We start from the raw sequence: 24,180 nt of genomic DNA on the forward strand, positions 1-24,180 counted from the left end.
AATATTTACATTTTGTGTAGAAATTAACATTTGTGCATGCAGGCAACACTTTCTGTGTGTGCGTTTGTGTTTTTGTGTGTGTGTGTTTGTGTTGTACTTGAGTGTCTGCTCCAATAAAACAGCACAGCATGATAGAATGCCGCTCTCACAGCAGAGTGGAAAAAGACCTCTCCAGATTTACTATGCTATTACCACACACACACATCCACAAAATCTCTCTCTCGCAAACACACATACACACACACACACACACACACACACACACTGTCAGGAAAAAAGTTGTAATGGCCCAGTGCCCCTCCAAGGACGGGTGAGCCGGAGAGGAGCGAGCAGAGTAATCACAGTTAAAGAGAGAGAGTGTGCGTGAGCGTCTTTGAGCGTCTGTAGGGAGGAGAATAGATGGACTACAGGAGACTGGGAATGGTTTGGTGCTGGAAAAAACGGATGGGGATATGAGCCGAGTGGAACATCCTGTCCCATCTACCATCCTTCACACACACTGACACACACAGACACACACATACACATACACTGGCTGAGCAGGGGAATGTTAGTGTTGCCGAGCAGTAGAATTGACAGATGAGCGAACCCAGGATACAGGATGTGTCGCGGTACTCCAAACAAGACCATTTAGTCCCTTTAATTCCTGTTTTCCTTCAAAGCTCACTTAACCTGAAGCTCCCTCACATCCTCTACCCGGTATGCAAATGTTGCCTTTGAAGTGAAACCTCAAAAATGTAGCGTCAGTTACCAACAGACGGTACACACATTACTGTAATACCCATGAAGTGTATTGAAATTGAAATACACATATTTGTGCTGTTTTGCTATGCAGGTAAATGTTCTTTAGTTATTCTCCTAATGTTTATATGAAAGAGTTAAGAGAAACTTTTTCTCTGGCCTTGGTGCAGGTGTGCAGTGATACTTGATGAGTGGAATGCAGCTTCAGCTTTTGAGCTTGGCTTTTGTTTCCATTTGTGCACACATGTGGAAAAACTATCTACATATTAATCAATGTGTGTGGCGCCTAAAGGGAAAAACACAGATTTATATGCGACACCTAACAGATGACAGTCTGGGCTCTATTTTCGTACAGGTGCACTGCACAGCATGAAGCAGGTGAGGCTCGTCGAGGTTTCAACTTCACCTGCACTAGTTTGGTATTTTGGTAACTTGCCAAGTTCTGTGTGTCAGAACATTAAACTGCTTTTTTTGGTTTGCACCTGTATTTTTCTTCATGGCACAGCAGTCATATTTAGCCAGTGGATCACAGGGAATATGGTGCACATAATAGTAACATCAAAATAGTCAGTTAACTGAATTTCAGTATATCCAGAGGCATGAATGCAACTTTAATGTGTCATTTGCAGCATATGTTCTTATTTGTTACTCTGAAAAGCACAGAACAGAATACTCTGTAACCGGAAAACTCTCCACTTGGATCCCAAACCGTCAGTGTGTCATGGAGGACGAGCACTGCTTTTAAAAGGAGATGAAATTAGCGGATGGGATTAACCATGATGTATGCCAACACACCCACCTAGCACGCATGATAATTAATTCATTTTAATCCAACACAGTGTGCGGAAGTTCCACTGGTGTACCAGGCACAACGTAAAAGGCCACGGCACGCCTTCAGTGTAGTGGGTAAAAGACTCTCTTGTCCATGCTTTATTCTGCCTTGATTTACAAGATCAGAATGTCTTTAATACAATTATCATTTTAAAAAAAAAAGTGACATGTCCATGAGCCAGGTTTGAAGAATCTAGTGGGCCTGGATTGGGCTGTATAGGATAATCAGCCTTATGCAGTGTATTTTGACTTCAGTGCCATACTTATCTCCTTAATTGCATAGACATCTACTTAACTACTGTATACCTTAAAGACAGACCCGAGTGTCACGTTCATTCAGTCATGCAAGAATCAATGCTGATGCATTGACTGCATCAATACCAGTTATATGTCACTTGGTCAAAGGTTGAACCAATCTCCTGCACAGTAAATTTGCTCCACTGCCTCTGACTATTGCTCAGCCTTTTGAGACTGATGCCCTTTTTACACCGGCCACATAGCTAGTGCACAATCACTGTCACTGTAGTTACACAAATAAAATGGAAGATGGATATTCACTGTTGTTTTTGCTCTATAAAAAAAATCCTTTTGTGAGGACATGTCCTGTTGAGAGAGAGCATCCAGGCCGTAGCAAAGTTTGTCTCTGAAGACATGTACAGTAGGAAATAACTCATGAAGTGTGTAATATGGAGCATGCTTCACGCTCAGGGAACACCCTGTTTATCTGGTTCACTGCAGCAGCTTTTTCAACCATCGGATCTGTTTCTCCTTCCCTCTGAAGAGCAACACCGATGATGAGGCAGTGAGACGCTTGTTAAGGGCAGGGAGTTTGTGTGACTGCTGATCCCCACCAGAGGAAACTGCAGCACAGATTTCCAATACACAACATCTTGCCTCTTGTTGTCTGTTTTGATATCTAACCTCTTCATCCTGATCCTCCACAATACCTTCCCCTCTTTCTCTCTCTCTTTTCTTTATCTATTTTTAATGTGGGAAACAACTGTGTGTTGGATTGAGACTTGATGGAGATAAATCCAAAGAGATAAAGAACAAAAGTCAGCATATACTTTAAAACCAAGTCCACTTTTTACAGGACAGGTCAGTGCTAGCTGCCACTCAACAAACTTTCTCTTATTAGTTACAGCAGTGTTTTGACCACCAAACAAAAAATATATATTACCACCACCTCCATTTCACACTCCATGATGTTTCTCCTCTTGATTCATAGTGTACTCCTTTACAAAACAAAACAAAAATGTATGGATTTATGTGAATACCACTGTTCACTTTATTGCTGTAGATTATTGTGCAGATGGAGCTTAGTGGGTGATTTTCCTGTAGTTTTATTTTGTCACTTTAATTGTATGAATTTTGGAGTTCCTGGTAAATAATTAGCCTGTAAAGTGCAATTCAGAAAGTGCACTACTGGGCCACGTCGTCAGGTAGTTAAGTTCAAACAAGAAAACGATTGGGCAGGTTAGGTCAAAAGGAGAGGAGGCATCACTTACTTTTTTGATAGGTGAGACTGTGGTAACTAGTCTAGCTTCTCTCTCTCTCTTTCTCTGAAGTGTGCAGAACCACTATTGTGTGTCTTTCTCACCTTTGTAAAAAATCGAAGGAAACAGTTAATTAAAGTTTGAACTGTAGAACTCAAGAATATGAAGGATCCACACAGGAGACTGGATAGTAAATCGGTCTCTCTCTAACTCTGACCGTGACCTGCACACTATTATGCACATTCTTACTGTTCATCTTTCATAGAACAACCCGACACTACACAACTTGATAAATGATGTTCTTGGGGTAAGTTAATATTTTATACTCTGGAGCAATATGAAGTTAAATATACATCATGTCTATTCATGCACTCAGTGACAATGCTGCAGATGTTTGGCAGGTATGCTCCTGTATCTAAATCAGCATGATTAAATTTATTCATCCTCACTGAACACAAAGGACTGCTGAAGCAAATTGAAATGTCATGGGTTTTTGTAGGCATTTGCTCATTATCAGGTCAAAAGTTTTAATTTGTCCAACATGATGTAAGATGAAAAGTGGGGTCGCCAAGGTCACAAACATGAAATTCAAGGCTCTCCCACCAACAGCTGTCCACTCAAACGGGAGGAGGACTCGTGGGATCACCAGTGTCAGTAGTATTCATATTCTTGGCACTGTGGATGGCTGTATGAAATTTCATGGCAATGCATCCAGTAGTGGTTGAGATATTTCAGTCTGGACCAAAGTGTTGCACGCACTGACAGATGGCTAATGCAGCTTGTACAACAGCCTGCAGCATTTGTAGCCTGTATTTCAGAATAAACTTAATTCTACAACATAAGTTAAGTGAATGGATCAGCACTAAGAGACCGCCGTTTTCTCCTTTATTTTTTAAGCTGATTGTAACATAATGAGTTCTTCCTTTGAGAGAACCATATTAACATTTTGCAGAGTGTGTGCTACAATTACTGTCATCCGGTAAAATGAGGTAAATACAATCCGCATCAAAGCTTTTGTCTTCATAATGTGGGCCACAGGGGACACGCCGTACAGTAACTGCATAAAGATTGCAGCTCTCGTGGGTGACATTATTAACTCTTCCCAAAGTCCAATAGCAATTTTCTCAGCCGAGGATGGTGTTCTCAAGTTGAATTTTTGTTCATATGAGACCAAATGCTCTATTATTAACTATAATGCTACAGTAATTTATGTATACTCAAAATCATTTTTTCAAAGTGAGGTGCAGTATTTGAAAGAACCCTCAAGTGATAGTAAATATGTAGATGCATTTTTGTGCGTTATTCAGTTCCAGATTATGTGGTCTTTAACTGTTTGACTCACCAGGAAAAAAAGACTGATTGTAGTGGAATAGAAGAAAAAAATACTAAAATAATAGAGGAGAAGCCGCTATGTATTGTGAATGGTTGTTTAGAGGAGCATTTATATGAAACACCTCTGTGAATGGGTCTTTCAGAGAAAATTTATGGACTTAACAACTGCTACCCTATAGGTACAGTACAAAGCTTTTTATCTACCCCAGTGGTTCATGCAGTCATGTGATCGCGGCCGTCAATCAAGATGTGAAGTGAAATATGTTGTTCAAAAGCCATATTTTACATTTTTGGCCACTTATGTGATTGTGAGTTTGTGCAGATGAGAGGAAAAACACCTCCACTATTGGCAAGAAACTTCTTCTTCTTTTTTTAAAAACTTCTTATTTTGTTTAACAGATTAGGCTTTTCAGACTTAAATGTCTTCAACCGAACAGTTAAATTACATTGAATTTCATTTTTCACTTTCCCTGATGCAGCTGTCAGCGTGCTCTCTGTGCATCATCCTAACTGCCACAAAAAGAGCTTAAATTTTGAACAAAGTCTGAAGTTGTGTGTCGAAGGCTTTTTCCACCATAAAAATGGTAAAAAAACACAGCAAACAAAAGAAAGCTTCCTCTATAGAAAATATGAATATTGCCATCAGTAGCTCCTCACAGTGCTGCACCATTCCCCGTGGCATCACTTTAAAGGCCAGTATACACACACAGCCTACTGCTTCTGAATCCTCTCAGTCTATAATAGATGAATACATATGGTGAGACCTGTCACTATAGATTGACAATGATAAGAGTGGTGGGTGTTGAAGCGTATTGTCCCACCAGATGAAACTGCTTCTCATTGCCTCTCACGTACATAGAGCTGAGAGTGGCTGTTAATTATTGATTTAATAAGCTCAGTGTGAGTGTGAGGGTGAGTGTGCCACATGCAGACTGTAATCCTGTGTGTGTGTGTGTGTGTGTGTGTGTGTGTGTGTGTGTGTGTGTGTGTGTGTGTGTGTGTGTGTGTGCATGCATATGTGCCTGAAAAATGTGTGATATTCTTACATGTCCAAAACCAGAGTGGGGTTTTACAAGCGCTTTGTGTGTGCACGTGTGTGTAAGCCATTGTGTTAATCTAAGAGTGCGGATGTCTGACGTGTCCTGGAAGAACGATGTGACAGATGCTGCAGTATTAATTACACCTCAAGATACTGTCATTACTTCTAATATTTACTTTTGGCTGATTATAATGGACTTTCTTAGTAATTGATGATTGTGTCATGAGAGTGCGCACGGTTTGTTATGAATGAATCTATTTAGTGTGGTGGCAAACACATATACTGTATACCAAGCAGGAAACACATTAGACTAATAAACAGGGTCAGACATCGAACATCTTGTTTTAAATGAATTCAGAAACCAAGCAAATCAAACACTGTCAAGATGGATTTTATGTATTTGATCAGTTAATTCATAATTTTAATCATATTTTTTGGCAAAGCTTTTGAATGGTTTCCCATTTAAACTCATTACCAGTTAGTATTAACATGTCCAATTCCAAATTGCTCACTAAAATCTTGCTTATAAAGGTGCACATCAGAAATTGTGGACTGTGTTTGGTCGACCCTCGTGTCCTTGTGTCCTTCTTATGTGTGTATGTGTGTTTGTGTGTTTGTTTGTTTGTGTGTGTGTGTGTCATAGAGGCCAAGCTGAATGGAGCATCATGCAGTCCCATGTTGGACAAGGCTCCTCCCTGTACCTTATGGCTACACTAAGAGACCTGAACAGATGGGAGTCTCAGTGGTGGCTGATGGAGGGACTCCATGTGTTTGTGTGTGTACGTCCCTAAGGGCAAGAGACATACACTTTGTCTTACACACACACACACACACCTTCTGTCCATTACGGGGATCTACAAACACTAATTACTGCACCACAGGGGTGACAGTGTTTTCTGAATAAGGGTGCGTGCGTGTGTGTGTGTGTGTGTGTGTGTGTGTGTGTATTGTGGCTGATGATAATATTGTGCCACTGACAGGTACACCACTGAAAAAAACCTTTTCACACTCACGCGATGAAACAGTCCGTTTTTTTGTCATTCACACACAACTCCTCTCTTTTCACACATGAAATGACTGCTGTGCTCTGAAGAGATTAGTTTCCTCTCTCTCTGTGTGGTGGCAGCTCTGGAAAACAGGAAAACACTGGCAAGTTTAAAAGTAATGGCACTTTCAAAGAAGAGTGTTTTCATTTTATCTCAATGATGGATTTAAAACTTCATGGAAAACGGCTGATGATTGCCTCAGTGCCCCCGACTTGTCTCCACAGTTTTATCATTCATTCATGACAGAATTATGTTGCCTGTTTGACACAGCCTGACAGACGGCTCTCGAGAAACCGCAGTTAACATTTAACAAGACATCGCAGATAGGTTTCAGCTTTCATTTAATTCCTAATACACTTGCTCGCTGTTGAATCTGTAGGTAAAGCATTTTCCCCGGTTTGTCATGCTGTAAAAAGTTCAATTAAAGCTGCAAGCTTTGATGATGTTGTGTATGTAGAATGTAATTTTCTATGGCGGATTTCCATGAAGATTTTTTCTACCCTGGTCTGCAATATATAAAAAAAATATATTCAAGGATAAAACAGCTTTAAAATATATCTCCTCTACAGAATTGCAACTGGAATTGGTTTATTCTCCAGAGAATTTTATATCTTTGTGCCTATAAATGATAATTGCATGTTTCAGTTATTGAACTTCTGGCCTATGAAGATGGCACAACATGCACATATATACAGTTATGTTTAGTGTGTAGTATATAGTATGTGCTTATTGTCTAGACCAGTAAACCCTTGTGTGTGCGGCCTCTGTTTACATTGGTGCTAAGCTGCATGTTCTCACCCGAGCCATAAAGGAAGAGTTACGGAAATGTTACCACGACCTGGCAAATTATTAGAGAGAATTTAAAAGTGATTCAGGGCCCTTTTCAAACATGATGCCAACAAGCAAACTTGGCATTACATTTATTGAATATAAAGTACATGTGGTGAAGGGCGGCTTTTACAGTGCTATAAAGACACTGAGCAGAGTGCTAATACTGCCACAGTCACTCAAATAGCTCAGTAGGTAGAACAAGTGGCAGAGGAGAAAGGAGTGAGGATGAAAGAAAAGTTCAAATGAGACAGGAAAGAGGAAAAAGTATGTGCACTATCAATTTGTGTATTCGTCATCTTTCAAGCCTTGCAAATGTCTCTTTTTCCCTGAAATTCAAGGTCTAATTTTGCCTTATTTTATTTCTGAAGAGCCAATATTTCACCAAAGTAGCAATGTTCTGTCCTGCCTGTGTCTGTACAACAATAAGTCACATTTGAAAATAGCAACAAACAACATTAAGATTCAGGTGGGATCTTTCCAGTTTTAAAATGTAGGCCACCCACATGCACACTGAACCCGCCTGCCCCAGGCTCAGAGTAGAGTTAGACAGCAGCCTGTCCCCCGTTTTAGATGATGCCCTTGGCAGACAGAGCACAGTGACCTCCCTCCAAACTGCAGCAGCTCCCTGATTGGGCCCTCCAGCAGCCTCCAGGAGGTCACCTTTTCTTTTTGGTGGGGCTTCCACTCCCAGCTGCTCCAGTGGAGCTCAGCCCCGTTCAGAGAAAACTCAGTCATGCAACACAGAGAGTTATATTTGCTGCTCAACATGGTTATGTGGTTAAGGTTAAGGCAAAGATCACGGTCTTTACTTTAGTGACATTTAACTGAAACTACAGCCTCTTACTAATGTGTCCAAAGTGTTGTTGTTGCCCAAAACCACAGGTGAGACACAACAAATGTGATTCATGTGTGTTGTGACGGCCCTGTTGATCTGTCTGCTTCTCTCCTCAGTTCCCTTCCAGGAGAACAACTTTGTGTAGTTTGGTTTTTGTTTTTTTACAACCCTGGCTCACAGGTTGGAACAAAGGAGAGAGGACACATACTGTAGAGCTCTGAGGATGTTTAACTGTTTATTTATCTAAATAACCGAAAAGGAAAATCATGTGTTGTTGGCCATGACAGCAGTCAGCTGCTCAGCCACCAGAGAGAGAGAGCAGACTGACTGAGACAGCCTTTTATCAGGTGAAACCACCCTACGGTGTGGTCTGCTTGGAACGGCCCACTGCTTCCAGGTTCTCCTGGAAGGGAACTGAGAAGAGAAGCGGACAGATCAACAGGGCCGTCACAGTGTGTACAAAAATGTAGCACTTTCTCCACTCACAGAAAGCGTACAGTCCTGGCAGCAATTACCCCGGTCACAAAATGTCGGTATATGAAAGTAATTTAACATAATTTGCGTGACTGTGTAACGCTAACCCTGTGTGTGTGCAGGTGTGTGTGCGTGCCATGATGACAAAATGTGTTCCTGGCAGTAACTACCACAGAGGCAGTTTTTGGAGTACTTTGGCAGGTGTTTATCTGTCTGTCTGTTGATAGATGTTGTCACCACGATAGCATCGCAGCATGCAACCTATTTAGCAGGTGTGTAGTTGATGTCACAATGAGTTTGGCAGAGTTCCAATATGGATGTGGTTTGCCCAACTAGCGAGTCCTCATGCAGTATTGTTGTAATGAAACATCAAAGTCATAGCAGTGCTGTGCTTTTTGTTGTTGTTGTTGTTTGTGCACATTTGTATATATGTGTGTATTTCCTCTTATTGCATCACCACTGATCTCAGTACAGTCAGGCAGTGAAGCTTCAGGCTGTTCTCTTCATTGTAGAGTCAAGGGAGAATCAGTCTTTATGTGAGTGTGTAAAAAGTTTGTGTGTGCGTGTGTGTGTGTGTATTATAAACAATGTGTCTGAGAAGAAAAGGATTTTTTCTTTTACTTTTGTACATCAACGGTTGGTTTACCTTGATCTTTTTAAGATAAATTCCTCATTGCCTGTCTCCCTGAAGAACATGCTCAGTATTTGAAGCGTGTGCTGAACACAGGATGTTAGTATAGTGTGGTGACAAATACCTATGTCTCCGTGGTTCAGTAGAAGTGTAGCTTTATGCCATCTACAGGTTAAAAAACTATATTTGCTAGAAAAAAAAGAGACATTTGTCAGACGGATTCAATCTAATGTGATGAATTTGATCCAGTGTGTTGAACTGAGTCATCCTTGATGCCCCTCTCACCCTAGTTACTGTTGTATTGCCTGACAAAGTTAAAGTCTAAATTCTGAAATGGTTTCACCTTGATTTCACACAGAGGTTGACAAAAGCAGGCTTCGCACCTTCAGTGCTGTCTGTAGCTGAATTCCCAGCAGTAGTTCACAGAATTTCCTCAACTGTAGCAAACTAACAAACTCAGGATCCACCAATCAGAGCTGGTCAATGTTGCCAGGGAAAGGGAAGTCTGGGGCTCATTGGTGGATCTGCTTCCCCTGCAACCCACCTCGGATAACCGGTCGAAGATGGATGGATGGATGGATGGATGGATGGATGGATGGATGGATGGATGGATGATGGATGGATGGATGGATGGATGATGGATGGATGGATGGATGATGGATGGATGGATGGATGGATGGATGGATGGATGGATGGATATGCTGTCTGATTCTTTTAAAAGTTTGAAACTGACTTTTTTTTTCCTTTTTTTTCGGGCATTTGTTGTCTTTATAGATAGGACGATATGATAGGAACGCAATTCCATCCCAGTCAGTACGTGATCTCCTGTACAAGGGCCAGAGCCCATGGGACGTGGTCTCTAACCACTAACCCACCAGAGCACCCCCAATGTTTTAATGTGGAGATACAGTATAACGCAGAAGATCAGGAATGCCGTGATCACTACAACACAACACAACACCTCTCAGGCAGACACCAGAGTATTAACCATTGATTGCTTTTAAGGTGATAGGTGACTAGAAGCATAAATGATCTTGCATTTCTAATGAAAATCAGCCGGTCATGAGGTCATCTTTCACGAGGGCATCCTTACAGCAGACCCATTGGAAGACAACATGGCACTACTCACTTGTTATCACACTCAAAAGCTAGTGAGGAGGTTGCCATGCCAGCAACTGAGTCATATCCTATAGAAAATGAATGGGGGGGAACTAAGTGTTGCATTACACAGATTTAATTGATCTTTCCTGTAGTACTGTAGTACACATCCTGACAAGCCTGCTGTGTAATTAGGATTGTTGAGCTATAATTGGACAATCACTGTTCATTCATGTAAAGTGAAGACTGGCACTAAACTGGTCATTTAAGGAATTTAGGCATCAGTCAGTGCATCACTCAGATCTTCTCTGCACAAGTTTGACATGGTGCAAGAAATCAGTTTGGGTGGGGTAAATGGGTCAGTGTGTGTCTGCCCTTGACATGTGATAAGTGAGACACTGCAGAGCTGATTTTGATGAAACTCTGGGGAGTCATGCATCACGGCACTCTGGCATTTTCAAAATTACTGTGTTTTGCCCAAGGTGGGAGCAGCAATTACCTGGCAAACATTTTAATAACCAGTCATATCTCACATACTGCTGAGGGGAATGAAATGAAACTTGGAGCACATATCCAACTATGCTCTACAAATTTGCCTCCAGAGCAATGTATTGGATTTTCCACTGTTGTTAGTTGCTACAAAACCAGTTTGCCCCCCTGGGCAGGTATTTTTCCCCGATTAATTTACTGATCACTGCAGGAGTCACTGCTTCATTTGAACCATCTTTCTAAGCAGGGGCATCACGAATATAAAAATGAGAGTTGAGAACAATGGAAGCTGACGAGTACCAGTACCAGTACAAAAAACAGATCCAGTCTGTTTTTACTGTCACATAACAGACTTGAAACTAAGTTTTTCCAGCGATGGCACAAAGCCACATTTTCCAGCCCCTGAAGAATATAATGAAACAGCAGTTCACACAGTAAACTCAGGAAATTGTCAACCCCGAGGTTTATGAGGTGTAGTTATCTGGCATCATTTCGACACAGTGGCACTAATGCTTGACAGCAATGCTTTTCACTTCTCTGTAGAGGTTTCAAAATACACTTAATGCCAAGATTTGTATGTAAAAAAAAAAACACCTGTCACCTAACCTTTTATGTTAATCACTATGCAGGGCAGAAGAGCTGTTGTCACTGAGAATGTAGTTTGAAATAACAGGTAGATTATCAGCTATGCACACAGGAAACAAGCTGAAATTTACATGTCTCCAAACAGCAGCATGTAGGTTCTCTAATCCACTGCTCCCTATCCTTTTAAGGCTTATGTTATGACCACTAATCACAGGGAATGGTTTTAAGTGTGGTTATGATTCTCAGAGGGTTTTATTAGAGGTTTGAAAATCTATAAACATCATTATATTTCAAACACGGCAGGTAAAGCTGGATCATAAGTGATGTCAGGAACCTTTTCAGTGTCTCCACATCGACCAGACCTATTCAGACTTAAAGCTCTCAGTCACTTCAGGCCAGAAGCTAAAGAAAAAGTGTGTTTTCTCTCTCAAGCACAAGTAACATAAAGGTGTTTTTATTGCTTTGGTTTGATGTCTGTTCAAATGCACGTAGTAAAAGAAAAGGTTTGCTTGTTGTATAATAAGTGTTTGTATGTGTTTATGTGTTTCAGAATATTCCAGCTCTGCCTTGTGGGAAGGCCCTGTACTCCTACGAGGGAAAAGAACCAGGCGATCTCCAGTTTTCCAAGGGTGACATCATCATCCTACGACGCAAGGTGGATGACAACTGGTACCATGGCGAGCTCAACGGTTGCCATGGTTTCTTGCCTGCCAGTTACATCCAGTTGTTGCGTCCCCTGAGTCAGACTCCACCCCAGGGCAAAGCGCTGTATGACTTTGAGGTCAAAGACAAAGACCAGGATAAAGACTGTCTGGCCTTCAGCAAGGTAACACACACACACATACACACACACACATACACACACGCACACAGACTTTGTGCACACACCCTCCAGTGGACACTATTTTTACATCAGACATAGAGTAAATGTGGTAATGTAGAAATGTGGACAGGCTGCATGGATGAATCGGTGGGGAGAATTGAGGAATGCATGTACTAAGAAGTTACAGCAGCATAAAAACCAAAGTAGCAGCAAACACTTATCTGTGGTGTTAAACCAGGATGGGTCTGTGTAGGACACAAATAATTTATTACTACTGATGCTTCTCTTCAGCTTGATCCTGAGAATATGAACCAGAGCCATTTCAAAAGGACATGGCAGCTGCTGAGCTCTGCATGGTGCCTTCGTAAATGTGCTCCAGCTTTCACCTTTAACTCTTTTTTTTCTTCTTAAATAATGTGACCGGGCTTCAAATCCAAGGTAGTAAGAGTTCACAGCCAGAGCAACTGAAATCTGGTGTTACTGCTCCAAAAATACTACTGCCGTTCACTGAGGATTTCATCTTGTTTGACATAATGTGGTAATATGTGTCTAAGGGGTCGGTTATTGGAGAAACTCTGAAAAGTCAGACAGGCATATCTTGACAGTTGCGTAGTTTTGTAACTATGATGCAGTTTCAGTTGTTTCCAGTGTAAGTTTATGTCGAGGGATGTTTTGAGGATGTTCTTTTGCTAGTGTGCTGTTTTGGTTAATTCTGCCTGATTTACACTGCTCTTTATTTTGTGTGTCGTTGAAATGAGACTGATTTCAGTGGCTGATGTTAGTCATCATCTCTGTGAGTCAGTGTGTCTGATATGAGCTTTTTTCAAGGCAGGAGATAATATATAGCAACAGCTGCTGCCTGCTGAAATTTCCCAAGAGCAACGAGTCTACATGAGGATTTGGTTTGACTTGTATTTAAACAACATGGTTCTACGTGGGTTCTGAGAAACCAACTGTAACCCCGGCATCCGACTTTGGCAGTCTCACTTCTGTGTGTCAACCCCAGATGTCTAACGCTGGAGGGAATCCGAGGCAAACTCTGCTTCAGATCTGATCATGCAGTGTATCATCATCATCATGGCAGGATTTTTGACAGGAGATGGAAAGTGAGAACTGGAGATTGCCAGGAATAGGACATGTATTTATACTCTGTCTGACATAACAAGGCTGCTTGTTAATTAGTAGAGCATCATATCGCTGCCAGTGTTGGTGCCTGTCTCTGATTGGATCTGTAAAGGTTGGCTGCCTTTAGGAGTAGGTCCAATTATCCTCGGGTCTGACTGATTTCATGTCCCCTCTTTTTTTTTGTCTGTGAAAATTTGTTTACACAAGTCGGATATCAATAGGTGCTCTCCAGATTGTATCAGACTGAGACAAAAATTCAGGACCCGTTCAGACCTCTGCCTCTGTTATTTATGAGGTGGATGTGTGAGTGGTTGACGTTTGAAGTGCAATTAGTCAGTGGTATCACAGAAATTATACTTTGAAAAGGATGGAGATGGAGAGACCAAGACGAGATGAGAGGAGACATTCAGTCCTTCTCAAGTGTGTATCCAGGTTGGGTCGGGTGTAAACAGTCATTTGTATTCCAAGTATCGCCCTGTTCCTCAAACCTTATCATTTTCTTCCTGCTGGTACACAGGCTCATTTGTGCTACAGTTTAACGCTCGACACATCCCCTCTGTCTCTGCAATGAGCCTGTGGACGGGTAGAGAGAAAGATGACTGAATTACACTGATTGTACTGTACGCTTCACTCTAGATGTTCTCAGACTGATCGCTGCGATATAAAAGCAAAGTCGCAAACACACTCCCCGCTACATCCAGATGAAGCGATAATGATGAGATGTCCATAGTTCACATTATCCTGTGTTTTGGGGTGAAATTAATCAACAGGTTAATGACTGAAGATTATACTCACACACAGAGACACATGAACCCCGTGGTGAGTTGTGTGCGTGTTGTCATGCAGAACAAGTGCGCGCGATATTGTTTTCTCAGTGTGAGAGGTAATTACTCAGTATGACTAATACACACTCATTTACTAGCATTATCGCTGCCATCCCTAATGGCCTAACCAAGACCCTCATATTCATATGGGGAGCTGAGCAGCAGAGGGAAATATACTTTCATGATGAAGTCTGTGGGTGTGAACAAGGAACATAATATTTTCCCTTGTGTGATGGATACAAAATAGCAGAAAATATTACATCAAACTTCTATAAGCCATACGTAAAGATACAGACATGCCTGCCTTGCAAGGTGACACAGGAGTGATGTTGTATCCAGGAGACATGACTGACATTTGTAGTACTTTTTCTTTCTTTTTTTTTAAAGTGATGTTATAAAGCATGACAGTTGATTGCTAGTAGGTTTCCACTGGTTACTAAATTAAAGTGCGTGTAGTCGTGAGTAGTTGTTTGCAACTTCAGATTCATCTGTATTCACCTTAATGTAGCCTATACAGTTTTGTAAGGTGTCGTTTCAATTTAACACATCCATATTCATCAAACCAGTTCAAGCTCATATTTCACACTGCTGCATCGAACCTGTGCAGGACAAGGGCGCAGAAATCGCAAGAAATGGCTGTGCTTCTTGAAAATCCAATGCATGAATGCAACAGCACAGAGTGGGTCTGTATTCAGGATGAGCGGCGATATCTGTCACGACTGAGCTCTGGTAATAGATGAACATTTGAAATGAAACCAACTGAAATGAACTGAAATCAGTAACATCCTGTGACTCCAAAATTGTTTGCATGCCTCGGAAAGAGCCTGGAGTTAATGGGCTAGGACATTCAACAACATCAGTGTGGCTGTCTGACACACAGCACATCAAAATGAAGAAGGTTTCACCCGCAGCAACATGTTGTGTAGGTTTAATTGGACCAGTAGAGGAGATCCAGAAGTCTGTTGGACTCTGAACATGCATTTTCAATGAGTCTGAGATGCTTTTTGTTCTGACCAGGTTTTGATCGAAAAGGGTTGAGGCATAAGGCATACATATACTATATATCTATTTATTTATTTGTTTACTTGTTACTTTGTTTTTAAAGGTAGACCAAATAAAACTATTGGTCTGTAGTCTCAATCATTTCCTCTCTCTCCAGGATGAGGTACTGACAGTAATCAGGCGAGTGGATGAGAACTGGGCAGAGGGCATGCTGGGAGACAAGATTGGTATCTTCCCTATTCTCTATGTGGAGGTAAACACACACACGCACACGCACATACACTCACATATCAAGTTATTGCAGAAGGAGCTGTTAATGTGATGTTGCAGGACAGCACCTGTATCAGTCTTTTCTTTTACCGTGCATCGACTTTGGGGAGAGGAGGCAGAAAACCTTCACTATATCTAGGGCAAAAAACATCCTGTCCACTGTGATTAGAAACCAGGGAAATGTTTGGTTTCCTTGCCATTCACATGAGTAATGTCCTAAAAACAAAATACAAATAATCATTAAAGTCTTCCTGGTTTTGAACTTATTTGATGTAAATGTTATTTTGAGTCAATTTTAGATGTACACAGTGTTTCCAGAGGCACTGTTCCTGCTATAAGTCAGTTTTAGTGATTTTAGTGATCTTATTAACTGGTTTCCTCTCCATTCCTTTCTTTCTATTTCTAGTCACGTCTGCTTCCATTGCTTTTGCTCTGTAGACCTTTCGGATGACACACTGACTGCGTTTCAAGCTGGTCTAAATGGGTTTCTCTGCACTGTCTGACCTGCTTTTAAAATGTCTTACTGCTCTGGGTTAAGAGGAGTTTAAACACCACGACTTTGGTATGAATGGAGAGTACATGCCTTGTTAGATAACTGGAATTTCATTCAAACCACAGGTTTACTGCGTGTTCGTTATTCGGTGTCAAACATGAAGGGTTTTATGTTAAGACAGACTCCACAGAGACTCCGCATTACGTTTTCATGTGATGTCGTCTGTATATTTGACCTCGTATCTGTTGGAATAAACATTTAATTGCCCCAGAAATGTAAACTGCAGCAGCAATGCTGTTTGTTCTGAGGTTTCTTTAAGGGATTTCCTCTCAGTAAAAGGATTAAAAAAAAACAACTCCCCAAACATTTTACCTTCTTTCATAGTGCCTTGCCTGTCAAGAATCGGATACAGTTTACTTTAATCCTTGTGCAACTGAAAAAAATATCATGCACAATTTGCTCTGGATCATATTTAAGGCTTTTAAGCTGTGGTAAAAAAAAAAAAAGCCATTGGTGGAAACTGGAAGGATGATGTGTAAATACTTTCTTTCTTGCCCTTGTTAAAGCTTCTCTTCTCTCTCTTCTGTCACACCAATTCCCTTGTGGCCCTGATGTCAAAAACAAATGATGAAACCTTCAAAACTGACAGAAGGTTCACTCACACTGTGAAGTGCCACTGTGCGACTGTTTGTGTGTGTTTATCAAGACAATAAGATGATCGTAAGGTCAGATCCAGTGTACAAACTGTGTGTTTATGGACCACAGCTTTTAGAAATTCACTGAGAGATGAGAGACATAGAGACTAATGGGATGACTCACCCTTCCTGCTGGTTTTTAAACACTATATTGCTTTTCATCTGCTATTAAGAGAAGATGCATTCAATAACAAAATACTCATTTATACATCAAACACAGGCTATGCCCACATCTACACAGCCTGTTTGGTCACAGTCTAATCACGCTGCCCTCCCTTCACACTTTTCCTCTCTGTGTGTGTCTGCAGCCTACATATGGCTGGAGTCTTAGTTATCCAATAATGTCCCCAAAATGAGCTGGTTGACCAAACTGCTCTCTCAGGTAATGATGATTGAGCCGCACGATGAGAAAAGTCAGCACAAACACAGCACAGACAGACACAGGGGTTCCTATTAAATAGAGATGCATCAATAATTTAGGCCTCACCATTACTCTGACACAGCAGGGGGTACAGGTGTGTGTTTGTGTGTGTGTGTGTGTCTGTGTCTATGCCTATGGTGTCTGTGGTGCGGGTGCATGAGTGTCTGTTTTTATGTGTGTTTGTGTTAGCGCACATGAATGTGTTTCTGTGAAGCTAATGAGGGGGGCCCAGCTGGACTTGTGTGTGTGTGTGCGTGTGCGTGTGCGTGTGTGTGTGATATGAAGTAGCTCCTGCGGCCTCTTGCGGCTGGGACGTGAACGTGGACAGCTTGTGTTAATACTGTATTTGTCTGTCTGAAAACAGAGATTAGAGATGAGAGGTTTGCAGATGATAGAGAGGCCATCATCAAAAAAGTCCAAATTATATGGTGCATGTGTGAAGTGATTGGCAGTCACTACATATAAAGAGGATACTTTTTATGTTCTGTCTGTGGGCGCCAACACTGAGACCGACAATATCGACAAACGTTCTTGTGATGTGAACACAACTTGCTAGTGATGTTGAAGGATTTAATATTAGTATGTTATTAGGTTAGCTAGCTAATATTGTAATGGCTGTTGTGTTCAGCTTCAAAAACAGCTACATAACAGAGTGAATCAGCTTTAGATCTGTCATTATCTTCCCATGTTACTGAGCATTTCATACAAGCTCATAAAGGTGTTACTGCAAGTTCTGTTCAGCTGTTTAAACCAAAACAGTTGGTGACATTGTGACTTCAACAAAGTTATGACTACACGTATTAAGACATGTCAATCAGTGTGAGAGCAGAACACTGAGTTCTCAGTTGTGATGCTCTGTCTGCCTGTTTCTTTAATGTTTTATTATGCTACTTTTATGTTGCAACAGTCTGGGTTGTGCTCGTTGAAACTAATTTACCTTAATGATGGAAATAAAACATGATTCCACTGAGGTCATATTTGATTTGTTTTTAATAATGAATTTCTCGGTGTACTGGGGAGAGTAATATGGCTTTCTTGTGCTCATTGTATAATGAACCTGGAAAACTGTAGGTGAAGTCATGGCCGTAGGCAGGATTTCAAAAAGTGAACTAGCTTGTGTCAGGAGGCCTTGATCTACATGTGCATTTTCAGACATATGGAAAAATGGGATAAAAATAGCTTCAAACCCATGTCAGTAGGCAGCAGCATTAATGATCTCTCATGCATTAGGTTCAATTCTTGAAGCTATTGTCACTGCCACTAGCTGTTACAGACAGTAAACCACCAGTATCTCAGAGCAAAACAAATGCTTTGTCCACCACTGTAGCCGCAGTCACTAATGAAACATTTTGGCCAGACTTGGCAGTAAATTCAGCCTTGGACTTATTTGTTGGGATCATCCACATGAATGGCATAGATGGATGTTTTGACAGAGTTTTGAACGTCCAGTACCCAAACTCAGTCCACCTGTGCTCTGGTCTTGGACAAAAATGTGGTTCTACAAAATAATGGAAAATAGTTGTTAGCCGTCACACATTGTTTAACCGTTTACAGAACATGTAAATGATGCAATGAATGATCCAGACTACACTGTGAAAATAGAAAACAACACCTTCTCTATTTCATCTTTGTGTTTGAGTTTGCATCATTTTGGACATGAATAATATACATCTCCCGTGAGTGTTATGGCACCGTAATTATGCCAAGTTTGTGTTGTTATGTTACAAACACTTACAAAGACAAATCTGTGACAATAAAGCCTACATTGTACAGGTCAGTATTTTTTGTACCTCTCTTATTTACTGTATGTGCTGAACAGCACAGGAGTGTAATGCTAATCCAGTCCTGGTCACAGTGGGCTGGGCCTGCTCTCCAGTCACCTATTCTCTTTGTTGTGTCTCTTCTTATCTCTTGCCTTGTCAAAACTGAGCTTTGATTGATGCAGTATTGTCATTTTCAGTGCCAGTGAAGAAAGCAAACACAGCGACAATTGATGTTTTATGCAAATGTTACTGGCCTCTGCTTGGATAATCTATCAATGACACTAAACAACAAGAACTTCATTTTTACACACATTTTACAGAAACTAAATTTAGTTCCTAAACAACAGGGGTGGATTTATGTTGTTTTGGAATACGCATGGACCAAACTTGACTTTAGGTGGGCGTGCTGGGTGGGTTGGATTGTGTTGTATGTATAAGTTTAGGATCTCTGTTGTATGATCCATTGTGGATTCAGGAGGATGTGAGGTCAGTGTAAGTGAGTTTAAGTTGAGTGAGATTGATTCTTGTGAATAGGCGTTGAGTTTGAAACAGTCTTGTATGGGTCTGTTTTGTTATGGATTGCTTTGAATCACACATTACAGCCTTTTTTTCTTTATTGCTCACTTTATCTATTATTCCAAAGTCTCTGCAGCAGGAGGGAGTAGGCACACCTGCAGCTGCTTCTATCTGTGTGTGTGCATGGGCATGCATGTATCTTGCTGGCTGACCCTTTTCGCAGTGCAGATATCAGCTCATCAGCTCGAGCCTCAGTATTACCTGGAGAGCACTCACCCTCCAAAAGACGCAGAGTACACAGAGTACAGTTATCTCAACACATAATAGATGACCTTGGAGATTTCATTCGGCCAAAAGCTGCAAAAGAAGAATTGTCTCTATCGACATCATCTCTCTCTCTCACTCACCACCTTATCTCCCTCACTGCAGCATGAGCGAGCACTGTAGTATTAGTAGTTAAAGAGAAAGTGAAACAGAAGCATGTGGCCACATTTGTGTAAGAATGGCAACTACTTAATGTATTTGTGTATGTGGAGGTACACACTTGGATGCGTGGGTAAAAGTTACTTCAGTTTTTGAGTGTGTCACGTTCCCTGTGTGTGTGTGTGTGTGTATGTCCTCTACTCTGCCTCTTGAGAGCAAACTGAGTTATATCTGCTGCATCAATCCATCAAGCTCATTAGCATATGATTTGGCTTTGATTAGCATATCTATTAATATGGAAATGCAACATCACCATCACTGAGCTGAGATGGGTCAGACCTGTACACTGCCTCTTTCCCCCACTAACGCGCGCACACACACACACACACACACACACACACACACACACACACACACACATGTAGAGAGAGAGGAACACATGACTTTGTCTCTGGGGAGTGTTCAGGAGTTTGAGGTTACGCTAAGCAGACATGATTACGATGTAAATTTGTCGGAGGGCTGAAGCTGGTGTTGTCTGTCAGTGTATTAGCTTGTGGGTCTCTGTTTTATATTGTCCTCCGTGTGCATGCATGTGTGTGTGTGTGTGTGTGCGACCCACAAGGTCTCTAGACCACAATAAGCCCATGACCTTCAAAGGTTCCCCAAGTTGTGGAGACAAATATAGAGATGTAGAGAGAAATACAAAGAATGATACATAGACTTTTAAATGAGGTTGGCTTTAAACTTAATATTCCTGTAAAATCTTTCCCTCTGGAGTGTATATATTTATACATGACTTCACCACTTAGCCTTAGTTTTCTATTCAAAACTGTTTTCTGTTTGTATTTGGCATCTACCATAGTTGTGCTCTCAACAAATAAATCATTAAAGACCGTCAAGGAGTTCTTACAAATGTATTTCAATATGAAATTGATTCATATTTAGTTGTGTTAGTGAATAGATCTAAACAAGCCAGACTCAAAATGTCATTGAGTTTAATCCCCCTCACGAGAAAAATATCTGTTGAAACCAGACCATTACACACAGGTCATTGTGTACTCTGTGCTGGAAGGAATATTTAGTAATACTAAAAGTAAACAGAAGACTGCAGCCCCGTTGAGCATAAAACACAATAAAGCTTAGGAGCTTATTTCTCTTGTGCTCCTGTGTGATGGCAGAACTTCAAATCACCCACCAATTATTGCTGTAGGCTCTGCAGTTTATTTCACAAATCCTCATCTTGTTGCTTTATCCCTAAACTCGAGAAGTCCACCTGCACACTGAGCTCACAATAACTTAAATATTAAACATTACAATCCACTAACACGAGAGTGCAAAGGTTCAACACTTAAATTCAGGGTTGTGTTTTTCGGAGTAGCACAACAAAGTGCTGAAGCACACGGGTATTTTGGTACCAAGCACAGAGTGTGCGGTATACAGGTAGGAGGAGAGGTGCGAACAGTTGGGAGGTTCATAAGGATCAGGCAGAGCAAGGCGAGGTGTTGGCATTTTGGTGGAAAATTTGTCTTCAACTTTGCGCTGAGAACACAAGACTCAGAGCGGCGTCTGTGCAACGTCAATCTGCTGCAACCTGTGTGATTGTACCAACAGGAGCAAACTAAATACACAAGGCAAACATGCAGGAAATGTAAATGCACCATTTTAACCGTCCATTTCACAGCTGTTAGAGCCGCTTAAGTGGGCATAAAAATATCAGTGTTTATCGTATAATACAGGGGCATCAGTAAGTCGGTCTGTATTTACCTATAAATGTAGATAAGTGAATGATTATCTGTTGTCCGCAGCTGCTATATAGTGTATCTGAAAAGCTTCTCCTCCAGTTGAGTAAATCCCTGCAGCCATCTGACACGTGTTGATAAATCTGTAGCTACCGATTTGACAAGTGTGGCCTGAGCACTGCGCCTATTACGCACATGGCTGTCCGCTCTGTTTACCTTTGGTAAATCGTGGGCAAATGACAGCAGGCTGCTACAAAGTTACCTCTGACAATGCTGAACACAGCAGACTGGTTGGCTATGAAGCTGTATTCTGGTGTTTGAAAGGGAGATGTCAGACAACAGCAGCTCATCTGGGTCATTGTTTCATTTTACAACTATCATAAAAGAAGCATTTTGTGTTTTATTATCGAATTGTAATTTGGTGCAAAGGCTAAAGCTGATACCGTCTCTGCACAATGTAACTGTGTAACGGCTCTGCGCCATCCAGACAACAGTATCACTTCCTGAAGAAGCCACATTGGACATTTGTTTGTGGAGCTGTCGTCGTCATGCATCGCTGTGATTGGCTCTGATATTTTCAGAGGGATTATGGCAGTAATGTGACCAGTAGAAATGAATATATTAATCACCGTATAGCCTCTGATTCATATTCCATCCCAGCCAACACTCATGCACTTTGTGCTGCTCCACCTACATGAACTGAAATAGCAGGTGCACTTGGAGGCGCCCACACGTTCCATGCGAGACCCACTACTTAGCGCCTGTCGATGGCTTGCGTTGTTAAAATGGGGTCCTTTGTTTGCTGCACCGGTTCTGAAAGCAGCATAGAATCGATAAGACCCAGAAAAATGTGTGCGTGTCATTTGTCATTATAAGTTAAGGATGAGAAATTACACTGTTAATGATTAAAAATGACATAAAATTAAATAATTACTTTTAAGTGAGCAAATTACTGACATCCTTCAAGTCTCTTGGGTAAACCAGTGCATTCATTCAATGTTGTTCTGTCCAGATGTATGAGAAAAAGTTTACCTCAGAGCTGAAAGTTGGATTTAATCAGATTTTTACTGAGGAATGAACTGAAATGAAGCCAAAGTGAAGAGAGAGAAAAACCCTGACAAGCAAAGGAAGTGCTCACCTTTTGGTGGGTTATTCAGCTATCTGTGTGTGTTTGACAAAGACAGTGAGAGTGTGTGTTACACAGAGGGAGTCTCACTACACCAGCTGTTGTGATGATTGTTATAAAAGCTGCCAACGAGAGCAGGAGAGGAAAGGCCACACAAACACACTTGTTATGATCTTGTATGTGAACCAGGACTGAAATCTAACACTCCTCTCCTCTCCTCTCCTCTCCTCTCCTCTCCTCTCCTCTCCTCTCCTCTCCTCTCCTCTCCTCTCTCCTCCTCTCAGTTAAACGAAACAGCCAAGCAGTTAATGGAGATAGACAAGCCTCCACCAACTAACGTCCCAGGTCCGAGCTCTGAACCAGCCCCATTGGGCCCCTGCGCTCCCGGCCCCTCCCCCAGTGCCTCCCCGTCAAATGGGAACGGCTCTGGCCACCGGAGGGGTGAAGGAAAGAAAAACGCCAAGAAGCGCCATTCGTTTTCGGCGCTGTCCGTCAGCCAGAGGGCTGCCCAGCTCAACAACAGACACAGCATGGAGATCTCCCACCCAGTGCTCATCAGTTCATCTGACCCCAGGGCTGCTGCACGCATCCAGGTACACAAACACACAACATTGCAATATTTAACCCAATGATCATGTGTTTTGATTACGTCCAACTGGTGTACTAATATTTCTTAATTGTCTTTAACTGTAGCGCATAAATACTACATTTCTTTGCACTGCGGGTGTGTTACTGATTCATTAGCTGCACTTGTGGTATATTGATGTGTTGATGAAAAGAAGGGATTACCGCTGACACGTCTTCGCTTGTATTCAAAAAAGAAGTTTATTAACAACAAGAAGAACAGTGTACAAAGAATGCCGAATCCTGGAGCATCTCTGGCCAAAATGAGATCTCTCGGTCTTGGCCAAAAGTCCAGACCTTATATACTCTAAAACTCCACCTCTCTAAACAGAAGAATGTAGGTGATCAGGATGGTCACAAACTAAAACAATACCTAACCTGTCCAGATTACCCTCTGGTATTTACCATCCTGACCAGGCAATTATCCTTAGGCTAACTTAAACATGGACGAAGCAGACCAAATACGGGTGTCCAGCAAAGGTGACCTAACGTAAACATCAGTGTTTAGTCTAAACAAAGCCTTGTTTCATATTATACCAGTCATTTACCTTCAGGCAGGTAAAGGACACACCTGGAGATAAAAGACAATACTAAAGATAAGAGTAAAGAATTTAAAGTGGATTATATACTAAACACAAAAGTAACTCTCAGGGTAAATTACTTACAAATTAGGAGGTAGAAAATACACTACACACTCTTAAGAAGCACAGTGAACACGAACAAGCCTTTTGTGATCCAGGTTTGGCTTTGGTCACTCTTTTCCTCTAGATGTTATGAACTTATTTCCCAGTCTCCTGCTCTGACAGCACCATGTGAAGAAAGTCATTCTTCTGTTTAATAGCTTTCACCTGGAGACACATTGCTTTTACATGTATTGCCTCTGGTTGAATTCACACCTGGGTTCACTG

At 41.4% G+C, this 24,180-nt stretch overlaps 1 protein-coding gene across 2 annotated transcripts in view; it reads left to right on the forward strand.

Annotated features, from left to right (window-relative positions):
• LOC146964866 (E3 ubiquitin-protein ligase SH3RF3-like) overlaps positions 1-24,180 on the forward strand; it is a 99,804-nt gene that overhangs the window by 53,754 nt on the left and 21,870 nt on the right. For both annotated transcript variants that reach the window (XM_085766330.1, XM_085766329.1), the window contains exons 2-4: positions 11,979-12,254; positions 15,360-15,455; positions 22,933-23,241. In XM_085766330.1, the coding sequence (XP_085622456.1) occupies positions 11,979-12,254; positions 15,360-15,455; positions 22,933-23,241 (681 nt within the window). The remainder of the gene's footprint in view (positions 1-11,978; positions 12,255-15,359; positions 15,456-22,932; positions 23,242-24,180) is intronic.

This window comes from Trachurus japonicus, chromosome 21 (assembly GCF_045865225.1).
Source record: "Trachurus japonicus isolate A0001 chromosome 21, Traja_1.0".
NCBI lineage: Eukaryota > Metazoa > Chordata > Actinopteri > Carangiformes > Carangidae > Trachurus > Trachurus japonicus.